Source organism: Macadamia integrifolia, chromosome 5 (assembly GCF_013358625.1).
Source record: "Macadamia integrifolia cultivar HAES 741 chromosome 5, SCU_Mint_v3, whole genome shotgun sequence".
Classification (NCBI taxonomy): Eukaryota; Viridiplantae; Streptophyta; class Magnoliopsida; order Proteales; family Proteaceae; genus Macadamia; species Macadamia integrifolia.
Window position 1 is genome coordinate 37,927,982 of NC_056561.1, and position 12,829 is coordinate 37,940,810.

The 12,829-nt window shown below is 38.0% G+C and overlaps 2 protein-coding genes across 4 annotated transcripts in view; one reads left to right on the forward strand and one right to left on the reverse strand.

Moving 5' to 3' along the window:
- The window catches only part of LOC122079749 (RNA-binding protein 5), a 10,696-nt gene extending 4,665 nt beyond the window's left edge, over window positions 1-6,031 (forward strand). For all 3 annotated transcript variants that reach the window (XM_042646459.1, XM_042646457.1, XM_042646460.1), the window contains 2 exons: window positions 4,181-4,402; window positions 5,771-6,031. In XM_042646459.1, coding sequence (XP_042502393.1) covers window positions 4,181-4,402; window positions 5,771-5,881 — 333 coding nt within the window. In that variant the 3' untranslated portion in view covers window positions 5,882-6,031. The remainder of the gene's footprint in view (window positions 1-4,180; window positions 4,403-5,770) is intronic.
- A 472-nt stretch (window positions 6,032-6,503) lies between these two features.
- Window positions 6,504-12,825, reverse strand: LOC122078060 (FKBP12-interacting protein of 37 kDa-like; the record flags this gene model as incomplete). The annotated part of the gene is made up of 9 exons (XM_042643931.1): window positions 6,504-6,790; window positions 7,328-7,383; window positions 10,314-10,383; window positions 10,881-11,042; window positions 11,534-11,587; window positions 11,881-11,928; window positions 12,350-12,427; window positions 12,509-12,573; window positions 12,804-12,825. Coding segments are annotated over 9 exons (699 nt in total), but the record flags the coding sequence as incomplete, so codon positions are not given.
- Window positions 12,826-12,829: the final 4 nt, after the last annotated feature.

Here is a 12,829-nt window from a genome sequence, read left to right on the forward strand (position 1 = left end):
ATGCAGATTAATTACCAAAATAGGCTTATTTTATTAGGAATAAGCTTAGGGTTGGGTTCCATACATGTTGGGCCTTTGATCTCATGTGTTTTGAGTGTAATAGACCACTTTTATGGGTCTAAAAGGGGGGGTCTAAGATTGAATATGGGATTACTAGTTAGTTTCCATTTTCATTAGTTTCCTTTTTAGTTGGACTTGATTTGAGTTATATTTGTTTCTTTAGGAGTCAAGTTATTAATTGAGTCAAGTCATTAGTAGTTAGTTTCCTTTTTCAACTAGTTTCTAATTTCAGTTAGTTTATAATTTCAATTTTTAGTAACTATTGTATTAGGAGAATATTTGGTTTCCTTTTTGAGGAACCTTTTGTTTTGTAATTCCCTCCCCCATTAACATTATAAATAAAGAAGAGAAAGCTCCTAAAAGCCTAGAATGATTTTGATAAAAAAAATTAATGGTTGTTGCTATTGTCTTCTTCATGAAGAGTTGTCTTGTGTTTGATCAAGGCTGAAGGAATTGGTGTTTGATCCAATTGACTCTTTGCGGCGTGAAGTCCAAGAGGTCTCTTCAATTATTATTTCTTTCCTTGCAAAGTTAATTACAAGGTTCTTCAAACCAGGTAAGGGATCTGAACTGCTTTTGATTTCTGGTTCTGGAAATCTCAAGTTTCTCTCCTGCTGCCCCTATATTGTTCTGAAGATCCAGCCAGCCGATGGCCCTCCCCTTTTGATTGATTGTTGGGTTTATTAAGAGGGAGGTTTGACCTTAATTTGGGACCAATCAGACCATGGGTTTGTCTGATCTGAGGTGTTAAATACTTCTGGCCGACTGTGTTTCTGCCCAGATTTCAGATCTTGTTTGACTTACCTGCTCCTGTGGTATTTGTTTCTGATTGTGGCTTATCTAGTACTCTGTAACTGCTGCTGGTTAGTTTATTCGTTTGGTGCAATCTCTGTTTCAGAAATTCTGGATTCTGAATTTGGTAATTCTGGGTTTTAAGGACTGTTGGCTGACTAGTACTGGACTATTGTTGTTGTCTACTGTTGGGTGAATTTTGGTTGTTCTTTGGTTTATAATTTCCTGCAGTTTTGGGACTGGTTTGGTTGTCAAATCCATTCCTACATTGAGTGGTATTAGAGCATGGCTGAGAACACCCCCACCATAGCTTCTATTATGGAGTTTCTACAAAAATGGAGAACTGAATTGAAAGCTGAACCGCAAGCTTTGCGGACTGAACTGAATACAAGGTTGTTGGCTGTAGAGACCCAACCACAACAACCTATCGGTGATTCACATACAACACCTGAAGTGGAAGCCCCATTGAATGTAGCTGCTAAGTTGGCTAACAGGAGAGCAAACCATAATCTGAGAGCACCACAGAGGGTTCCTGTAGTGCAACCTACTTTTGAAGAATATGTAAGGGGTTATTTTGAGATCGAATGCCCCACATATCAGAGGTACTCTGGAGATTCACAGAAAGTCAAGCTCGATCTGAAGGAGTTTGATGGGAGACATGACCCCCAATTGTTCTATGATTGGGTAGCTGCTTTGGATGATTATTTTGATTATTATGACTTGCCTGAGGAACGGAAGATGAAACTAGCTCGTGCCAAGCTAGTTGAGGCTACTCGTGATTGGTGGAGAACGTATGAGTATGAATTGGAGGACTGTGGTAGATAACTTACTAGTTGGGAGGAGATGAAGCTTGAGTTATCAGATAAATACTTGCCACGCAATTTCAGAGCTCGCATATAAGACCAACTGAACTCTCTTTGTCAAGGGTCTATGACTGTTGCCGAGTACATGAACAAGTTTGACGCAGTTTATTCTCGTACAGGCATAAGGGAGAATGAAAGGCAACTGTTATCTTGGTTTCGACTGGGATTGCGAGCTGAAATCAACAGGGGTATCGGAGTTGTTGAAGTTCACTCAGTGAGGGATTGTTTTGACAAGGCCCTACGAGCAGATGAGCTTCTAGCACAGCCAGTTAGAAGGTTTGGGTTCCAAGCTGGGGAGGTCAAGAAAATTTTTTCAACCACTAAACCTAACACTTTAGCACCCCCAAGAGCCACAACTACTCTATGTGAAGTGAATATACCTCTATTCAAACCAAAAGAACTTGAAGTCAAGGTTCACATTGAAGAGATGGTTCTTGAAGCTTCAAAGACAGAAGGTCAAGAGATAGAAGATTCAACTGAAGAGTTATACATTGAAGAGAGCATAGTAGACAAGACTGAAACCATGGAAGAAGACTCCAGTGAAGGATTCTACATTGAAAAGTGCATAATAGACAAGACTAAAGATGTGGAAGATGAGGTAGTGATTGAAAGAACTCCACAACAAGTCTTTGAGATTCATGATGAAAAGGAAGCGTTTGTTCCAATCCTTGATGAGAAGGTTACCAACATTGATGACTCTATGCATACAACATTCACAGTTGGTATCGATTCAGAGGTCGAACATACAGATTTTGTTATGCCATCATGGTTCTTTGAAGAGAAAGCCTCACGCCTTGAAGACTACATTTCACAAGTTCACAAGCTACCAGAATTATGTTTGGGAATAGTTACAGCTGCTATTCACATGTTCCCACCTCATCACTGCAAAATTCGAGGATGAATTTTTTCAAGATGGGGAGAATTGATGCAGATTAATTACCAAAATGGTTTGTTTTATTAGGGATAAGCTTAGGGTTGGGTTGTATACGTGTTGGGCCTTCAGTCCATGTGGTTTGGAGTGTATTGGGCTACTTTTATGGGTCTAAACTAGGGGTTCTAAGGTTGCATACGGGATTCAGTGATTTGTTTCCTTTTTAGATGGGGTTATTTAGTTTATAATTTCAGTACCTAGTTAGTTTCTAATTTTCAGTCATAAGTTAGTTTCTATTTCCAGTTTTAGTAACTAAAGGACTTTCTATTTTGTAAGTTTCTATTTTTAGGTTTAGTAACTAGGTGAGTTTCTAATTTTTTGTTTCCTATTTTAGTTTTTGGAAACTAAAGTTAGTTTCTATTTATGTAAACCCCCATCATTATTATAAATAAAGGAGAACTCTCATTAGTAGAGCCACGATTTTATGAATAAAAAAAGATGCTATTGCGTTTCTCCTCTATGAGTGTTCTTTGTGTTTGATCAAAGAAGAAGGGTTTGGTGTTTGATCCAAGCGACTCCTTGCGGCGTGAAGTCCAGGAGGTTTTCTTCAAGCTTTCTTATTTCTTTCAAGTTTGTTTTCAAGGTTCTACAGTTGTCAAATCAATCAGGTAAGGGTTCTAATTTGTCTACAGAATTTCTGGGTTAAGACTCTTTATTTTATCTACTGTTGGCCTAGCTGTTTTGGGAGTTCCGGCCATCCGATGGCCTTCTAATTTTGATCGAAGGTTAGTCCTATTCTGAAGGAAGTTTGATCCAATTTTGAGGCTAATCAGACCACTGGTTCCTGCTGAAGTGGACTGTTACTCAGTTCTGGCCTATGGATTTTGCCCAGATCTGAATTCTGAATTCTGTTTTGTTTAAATCTGTATGGAACTTGACTGCTGCTATTATTCTCCAATGGGTTTGACTTTCAAATAAGTCCTTAGATGTGTTATTATTTCCTTGATAATACTCTACTGAAAAATCAGAAGTTAATGCCAGATTTCAGAACCTACTGTCAGAATCGAGTTCTGATTTGGTTATCTGGTCCTGATATGTTTTGATTCTGATCCTACTTATTCAATTACTCTATTTCTGTTGCTGGAACTTCTAATTGTTGATGCAAACTCTGTTTCCTGAAATTCCTGATTGTGGATCTGCTAATTTTGGTTTCTTCAAGGACTGTTGACTGGTTTAAGTTGGACTGTTGTTGCTGTTTACTATTAGGGGTTATTGGTTGTTCTTAGTTTAAAAGTTCCTGCAGTTTGGGGCTAGTTTGAGCTTTCAAATCTAGCCCTACATTATAGACCTTCCAATTTCTCTGGTCCTTCTGCTCTGTTGGTAAATTACAGACTAATTTCTTTAAATTTCTCTGCCAAAATTATGTGAATGTTTGAAACTTGCAGATGATACACAACAGTGGGCAATCTTTCCCGTGATAATGCCACTTTCACTGTTCTTTTTATCTGTTTTTGTGAGGATTAAAGTTTCTATCCATGCACCAGTAATGATTTCCCTTGTTTCTCTTGGAATTTATTTCCTGTACTTGTTGCAGTATAAGATCCCTGAATACAGGGATAGAGCTGCAGAGAGAAGAGCCTTACATGGCGGATTTGGAGTGGGTCCAGGCCAAAAGAATTCAGGAGTTGATGATTATGATACAGAGTCATCTCATCCTGTTTGTTCAGAAGAAGAAGGTGCTGCTGAAGCCTTGAACAACTCATTTGGAGCTGGTAGTTATGCCAGACGAATTATAGAAAGCATGGGCTGGAAGGAGGTAGGGATCTATACTTGCCTCTCTTTTGGATTAGTTTGTTAAAGTGAAGAACAGCATATGTTGGACTTGGGTAACTCTAGGTTCTTCCCTTGTTGAGATTGCTCTATGCATTGTTCAAATGAGATGGATTGGGAATGCAAGAAGCTTGAATAATCCCTTTTTGACATTGAATGACCCCTCTTCATATTTTTTTCTTTTTTTTAATAGATAACCCCTGTTCATATTTCATTGTTCCTCCACGCTCTTCTGCAAACGTAGTCATTTCTGACTTGCTGCTATTGCAACCAACCAGTTGCAGAATTTTATGCACAGTTGTCCTTTGAAGAGAACACCTGCCATTTGCAGTGAGTTTACTAATGTGAATGCTTCCCCATGGCATCTGTGCATAACATGGGCTGTATGCATGCTGTTGCTGGCTCCCAAAGGCACCAAAATATATGCAATGCTTTGTGCAGCCACAATTTCAGCATAGATGCCCTTAGAGCAAGCACCCTTCTAAAACTACCTATGCAATTTTATTTGTCCTGCTGTTCCACCCTTTGTTTTATTCTTGATACCCTTTACCCATTTGCATTGTTTGGTTTCCTTGAACCAGAAGATGTTTTTTGCCTTTCAATTCAAAGCATTAATGGCACAGATAACATTAAATTCTTATGGAGAAAAGAAACCTGCCAGTCTACTGTTCCCTACACCCAGACACAGGTGGGTGTGAACAGACCTAGCTGCCACGGCTGTGTCTAGGCATGGGAACGCTATACTGGTAGGGTTCCCGCCCTTGCCCCTTATATATCATTGGCTTCATACCTGATACCACTAGAGCAGGAAAACTCCTACCACGTTAGGTTATATGGTCTTAAGACAATCCTATGCATATAACTCTCCTGATGCCCATCTTAGTGGCCAATCCAGAAGTAAGGCAAGAATTTTAGGTCGACCGAATCTACAAGGTTGACATGTATGTGAATTGGTTATACCTTTTTGTCAAAGAAATACCATTTCAGTGTTTTCATGACATCTTGGTAGTTTCCTACTAAAGGTTAGGTTTTCTTCTTGCTGAAAACAACAACGTTAGGAAAAACACATGCAATTAACTGAGACCTGATCTGGCTAACTTTGTGACACATGCACACACAAATTGAATAAAATTCTAGTATTCATGATTTTTTTTTTTTTTTGGTGGCTATATATTTATTCTTCTTCCTTCTCTTTTGATTATGGCCATGTCCCAATTTGGGATGTCTGCTTTCTTGTTTCCATGCAGTACAAAACTATTTGGTTTCTTTGTCTGATAGTTTAATCTGTGAAACCTGTTTAAATTTTTTGCAGTAAAAAAAATTGTAAATTCTCTCATTTGTGATGTATATTTAGGGTGAAGGTCTTGGAAATACCGGGAAGGGTCTTACAGAGCCATTGAAAGCAATTGGTAACAAAGGTTGTGCTGGCTTGGGATGGGATGCCAACAGATCGAACAAATTTTGAAGCATGTGGGGTTGCTTCTGCAGACTCAATTTGTAATCAAATTTTAATTCTAATTTATATGCATTTTACACCGAATTATTAATGTTGCTCTGGAGGACTTGTTCGCAGTATTGAATGCAACCAGGGCTGTGTTGATCCTGAATGGCAAAATATCGGATAGGAATAGAGAATTCAGAATTTAGGCCAGAACACTTGAGAGAAGATCATAATCCATGGCACATTTGCAGGTGGCACCAATAGTCTGATACGGAGGAGAGTCTGAAAGGTGCATGGGAAAATGTAAGGCTCAAGCATAGTTGCCAAAGCATCTTGGAGCTCGTAAGAATGCAACCCTAAAATGATGCAGAAAAGAATGGAAAAAAAAAAGAACAATGCACAGATTTTCAAGGTCCATAAAGATTATTTACGTCTGTGAATGAGATCCATGTTTCACTATCAATAAAGAATAAGCGGGATCGTTGTCTTTGGGGGGCTTATAATAGTATTCCATTAAACTGTGATAGAATATAAGATACAGTACCCCAATAGAGATAACATCTATACCGTTTACCTTTTTCATGATTAAGGGGTCCATAACAACCCCTGTATTTTGGGTTAGAAGATATGCAGTAATCCACAAGAATTGCAAAGGACGAGCTCAGATTTAATCTTAGATAAGTTCATATAATCAAAGTTCGTGGAGCACAATCTATGCTAAACTTCAATCTACATAAAGACAAAACTCATTAATTTCTATTGCTACTTGCAAATTTCAATTTCCAGCTTTTAGTCCAAATTGACATTGCTCATTTTCACATCGCCAGCAGAGTCAACGTTATCTTCTACTGTCAGTTCTTTCTGGTAGTGTTTGTCCCTCATTCTTTGAAGTTCAGAATCCTTTTCTTCTAGTTTTTGTTGTAAAATAAGCACCTGAGATACACAATACAACTTTATTTTAGATATAATGGTTAGAAATTATTTTTGAAACTTAAAAAGTGTATATAGATGCTGTGATCATACAAAACAATCATTGACATTAGACACAACTGATACTTCATCCACTATAGGCAGCGGTCTACACCAAAAAAAAAAACACTCTTTATCTCATGTTAACCTCAAAGATAATGGCTAAAGCAATTCCAAATGGGAAGTCCCATTCATGGCCAACAATTAGGTTAGTCATCTTGTTTTCTTGTGGAATGGTGCTCCTGCTAAGGGGGATGTATCACTGGCAGAGTAGTACTGCTCTGCACCAATCACCTCTTAAGTTGTAAAACATGCAGCTATCATTAGTATTGTTAGGGAGAGCAGTCGATGACAAGATGCAACATCGTATCACCACAATAGAATGAAGAAGAATAAAGACAGGAAACTTTGTTTTGTTTTTGTCAGAAAACGTCAATAATCCATTTCAGACCAAGTGAATCAAATAACTCAAAAGAAGAAGCAGTTGTCAGGAATGGTTACCATTTCATTGGATTTATCCATGTCATTGGTCAATCCTTCCATCTGTTTATATAATCCTGCAAATGGACATGAAGAATCAAGTTAGATGAATCAATCGACACAAGTTATGTGCAAGAGGCAAGTATATGTGAACTGTCAGATTATGTCCTCTGTTGGAGATAGCTAAAAACCATTATGAATATAACATAAATATATAATAATAATTGCACATGACTCTTTTTTTTTTTGGGTGGGTGAGGGGTGGGGGGAACTGGTGGAATCAACAAGCTTTCTGGATTAGCCAAAATAAGACTAACAGATAAGGGAAACAAAAAAAAAAGGAACTCTGATTAAATTCCATCAAGCTATCATCAACTCAAGGAACTGTTATTCATAATTAGGGATTGAAATTGAGGCCTAAATCCAAGAATAGATGAGGAATTAAAAAGAACATGAAGGAATTGCTTTGAATTGCCTAGCTTGGAAATTCTAATAATTATGATAATGACCATCACCACAACAACAATGATAACAATAACAAGCCTAGCAACTATGGTTACAATCTTTATTCCTCTCTCTCCTGCTGCCTCCAATGATCACTCTTGCCCAACTATTGATCCCTCGGCATCACGGCATGTGGCGATCTCTCTCCCCCACCCCCCCCCCCCCCAAAAAAAAAAAAAAAAAGGTTTACAACATTTCTCCCTTACTGCCTCCAGCAACCTTTGCAACCCAGTTTTCTCTTTCTTTCTCCATCTCCATTTTTGCGAATCTACCACTATTTCTCTGATGGTTCATTAAAATCCGGTGAGCTCAGCATCCTAGACATTCTCGTTCCATCTCCATCTCTGATGGTCTCCTCAAAATCAAACAATCTCTCTCTCTCTCTCTCTATTTGTGCAGCTTTCTCTCTTCATATCACTGCCACCAACGATTTGTTCATAATGTGTTCAATCTCTCCAATGAACAACAACAACAACAACAAAACAACTCAGCCTTTTCCTAACTAAATTGGGGTCAGCTCAATCTCTCCAGTGACCGGATGGTTTTTCTGGAGAAGGATTAACACCATGGGTTTCAAGCTTTAGATATGTCTTAAAAGTGAATTGTCTGGATCTAGTTGTGACAAAAACGAGTCACACAAGTACAACCCATCCACAAAAATCCAACTTATGTTAATAATTATGCCAATGAAAACTAAAGCAACATATGGTGATAATATTAACATAAAATGACCATAGGAGAAGTAGTAAGGAATGACATATATTGTCTAGGTATTGCCCATTATATGACCTCAGATAGAGCCGATTGGAAGGCAAGGGTCCATGTAGCCGACCCCATTTAACTGAGATTTTCCTGACTTGCTGATGTTGGACTTCTTCCTTTTACTCTCCTCTTACTTTCTTGTCTCCTACTTTGTTTCTCCTTTTGTTTTTTTGTACGGATCCATGTAGCCGAACCCATTAAGTTGGGATAAGGTTGAGTTTGCTATTATTGTTGTTGTTGTTGTTGTACATAATCTATTAAAATAATATAATAATGACATTTTTGTAAGAGTTGGCCTGCTGAGACACAGATGGAAGCCTTTTTCCAGCAGTTTTTGCTCATTTCTGCATGTGGCACTGATCATTTTTCTAATTTTGACCGTTGATATATAAGGAATCCTCTGGATAGACCACATAAAATTTTAACGTTTATCTCAACAGTGCTTTCCCATTGTTTTTTCGCTGATTTCAAAAATAATTTAAAGAAAAGTTTTCTGACATGTTGGGAAGTTGTTTTAGACAAGATATCAACCCAAGATTAGACGATGACATGACAACATGTCCACAAACTTTGGGAGCCAACAGACACTGTTATGTAACAAAAACTGAGAAGCCGGAGCATAGTTGTCATGGTGGCAAGGCGAGCCTAGGAGCCTAAAGGGTTAGGTGTAAAATGTAGAGTTTCTTCTTAATTCCAATTTGGAAAGGGTCTTTGGTGTAAAATAAAAAAAATAACGATTCTTTTTTACTTATAAATACAAAAGGGGCTTTTAAGAAAAAAAAAAGTGTTCCTTCACTAATAAATATATGTAAAATAACAATATAATTAGGATATATGCTTGTCCTTTTACTGTTTTACTCCAAAAATCGATGGATGTGCCCAAGGCTTTTTTATCAGTGAGACACAGAGGAGCATTGGCAGCCGCAACTTGCAGCAATAACTCAGGCACGAATGATTCTCATCCTCCCTTCTTTTATCCAACCTTCCTCCTTTCTCTGCCTTCCCTTGCTCTTCTTTGGCAGTAGCAGCGGCGACAACTGTTGCTGCTGCTTCTGCCTATTCTTCGTTTTCCTCGGTTTTTATTCTTCCAATTCCCTCTATTTCCCCCTGGATTTCTTATTCTTTCTCCACTTGTCCTTGGGTTTATTTCAGTCTGGGCACCTAGATAACTTGGTGATTGGTCACCTAGGACCACGGGAACTGCCTTGTCACCCAGGTGGTGCCTAGGCTACGCCTTGAGGACTATGATCCAGGAGGTCTTTCAGCCGAGGTGTTGTGGTCAGATCCCTTCTCCAATATTTTATTAATATAGTTATTATAAAATCAATCAATGTTCAGAACCCAAAAAAGAAGAGGGAGAAATGATTAAGATTAAAAATCCACCTTCACTGAGACACTGATCATTCTCATATTACTATCATTGTCTCTCTATTCTTTATGTAAGTATCAAAGGTGTAGTCAATTCTACTTGTCTACCTGGAAATCTTAACACATAATAGAACTTTGAGAATAGATTCTTGATCGAATTCCAAGTCCCAAGACAAAATTTATACGAAGCAAATTTAGTCATCCATGTAGGGAATAAAAGGTTATCTTAAGTTGAATGTTGTATGTTCCAAATGAAAGAGTAAATTCCTTAAATAAATATAACCTAATTATTTCAGGTAATAGCCAGTGTTGTATAAAGACAAAAAAACTAGTCAATAAGGTACAATGAAGCACTACTAAGCATCCCACTGACCTTCAAATTGGCTTCGGAGTTCTGCATTTTGGGCTTTCTGCAAAGCAAGCTTCATTGCTAACTCATGGATCTGCAAATTAGAACTGTCAGCTACCAATAACAGTCATTTATTTAATAAGCATTAAAAACTTGAAGGTCTAACAGGTCAATAAAAAGATTAAACACCAATTAACCCCAAACAATTGGCTTATTGTATAAACAGTTCCCCATAAACATGGTAAACTTTAGTTCTGTGTATATGGACACCATAGCAATTCAATCACTTAAGGATCGAACAGATGCATCACATTGTACTAAGCTGAGCTTCTTGAATCCCAGAAGCAGAAGCTGAGAAGTTTACCCAAATATACCCTTTTTTGAATCCAACATTGAAGATGCTCTTTCATGCAGTGGCTAGACTTTAGCCCCATCAAGTATACCAACAAAATAAATTTACTAGAAGAAAGATAGAACAGTAACTGCTAAATCAGGCAGCAGATAATGTGACTCTGAACAAGAACCATCAACTAAATTAATTGCTCCCACATAAGGAATTTCACCATATCAAGCAACAGTAGTTCATAGTACCTTTCCTTCAGAAGCCATCATTCCAATCTCCTCATTCTCCTCCTGCAGGGTTCTACATTTGGCCATCAGCATCTTCCCCATCTTACTTTGCGGCGTAAAATTTACAGCAGCAACATTATCCTGCAACTCTTTCACTTTCTTCTCCTTTTCCTCCACCAAATTCTGGCATTATGTCATTCATGGCAAAAGTGAACATCATAAACAACTTTGTAGGACATATGCTACTATTGGTCCATTCTATCAAAGTGTGTTTCTATGTCTTCAACAAAGTTATCAACACTCAAGACTGGCCCAACAACATACCCACAACCATACACCAGAAAGATGACTCCTTATGTCAGCTGCATGGACAAGAAAAAGAAAACAGAAACCCTAAAGAAGAGATAATGAAGATCTACAACTGGGGTACTTCCAATACATGTCTGGATTTCCTCCAGAGATGCCCTAGGGGGTGCCATGAGCATCCAGCATGTTACAAGGACGAAAGTCACAACACATCAAATCCCACAACTTTATTCTTTAACAACCAATATAAGTATCATTACGTTGTCAATATCAAGAGATCAATCATTGAATGATTCATGAATTATTTTATGCTGACTAAAAGATTGAATGTATTAGGTCAATAAAAGTACATGATACTTTGCGCGTACCTTTAAACGTGCAAACTCCTCATGTATTGCTGGGTCAAGCAACAATCTCCTTGCCTGTCAGTATAGACAGCGCCAAGAAGTTAAGCCACCTTGCATTCTAATTTAACAGATCAAGCAGCAATAGATGTCAACACAACAAAGCATTCTTACAGGGAGGGAGGAAGAATAAAGTAAATTTTAACTTTCCTTCCAGCCTTCCAAGCAATCGAAAGAAGAAAGAAAAGTTTAAAGTTATGATGACCAGCGTTAATGGGGTAAAATCTAACATATATTGCTTCTTCTAAATCTTCAAAAATGACCCCCCCGGGGGGGGGGGGGGGAGAGAAGAAAAAAGACAAAATCAGTACCTGCATTGATGGTGGCTTCAACTGTGCCCTCAGATCACGAACTGCATACTGGAAATATGTTGAATTTGGACATCAGATAGAATAAATGTACCCCCACCCAAAAAAAAAAAAAAAAAAAAAAAAATCCATGAAAGCCATTCACACTACAAGAAATTTAGTGGACTAAAGTAGAAATTGCAGGAACTACTTCCAATCAATTACTAAATTTTCCCTTTTTGAGCACATCTAAAGTAATTTATTACAATTTTATGAAGGAAGAGAAGATTTCAATTTTTTGACAGGATAATGGTTGCTACAAAATATGGATTGACCAGAAGGGAACAAAAATAGATCCAAAAGAAAGAAAGACTTATTAACTACTTATCTCAAACTTCCAATATGGTTTCATTATCCCTTGAGAAGATAGAATTTTTCTATATGAATGAATAGGAGTACATACATGATCAGCAGGAATAAAAAACAGCCTTACCTTCAATTCCGCTATCTCCTGCTCACGTTTTGCAAAAGTTACAATGAAAGCAGCTTCCTTTTTCTTTGCCTTCTCAAGCTGATAAACAAATGGGAAAACGATATCAATATATTAAATCCACTTTCCCCTCATGCAGCTCATAAGTAGCAAACAACTAACCTGTTCCTTCAACAACTCTTCAGAGGCTTTCAATGTATGGAGATAGTTAACCACTAATCCAGGTTCTACATAAATATAAATAGTCAATTGATAGCTCCCAAATACATGCTATCAGATGAAAAGGCATATTCTCATAAACTATAGCAATTGCATTAGAAGAAAAACCATCCTGCCACCCTGGGTGTGTGTGTGTGTGTGGGGGGGGGGGGGGGGGGGGGGGGGCACTACAAGGTTGAACTGTTTTCGAAAGAAAAGGGGCGAACAAGGTTAAACAGATAGAATTAAAAGGGCTAACCTGGAGATGTTCCAACTGGAATAGCA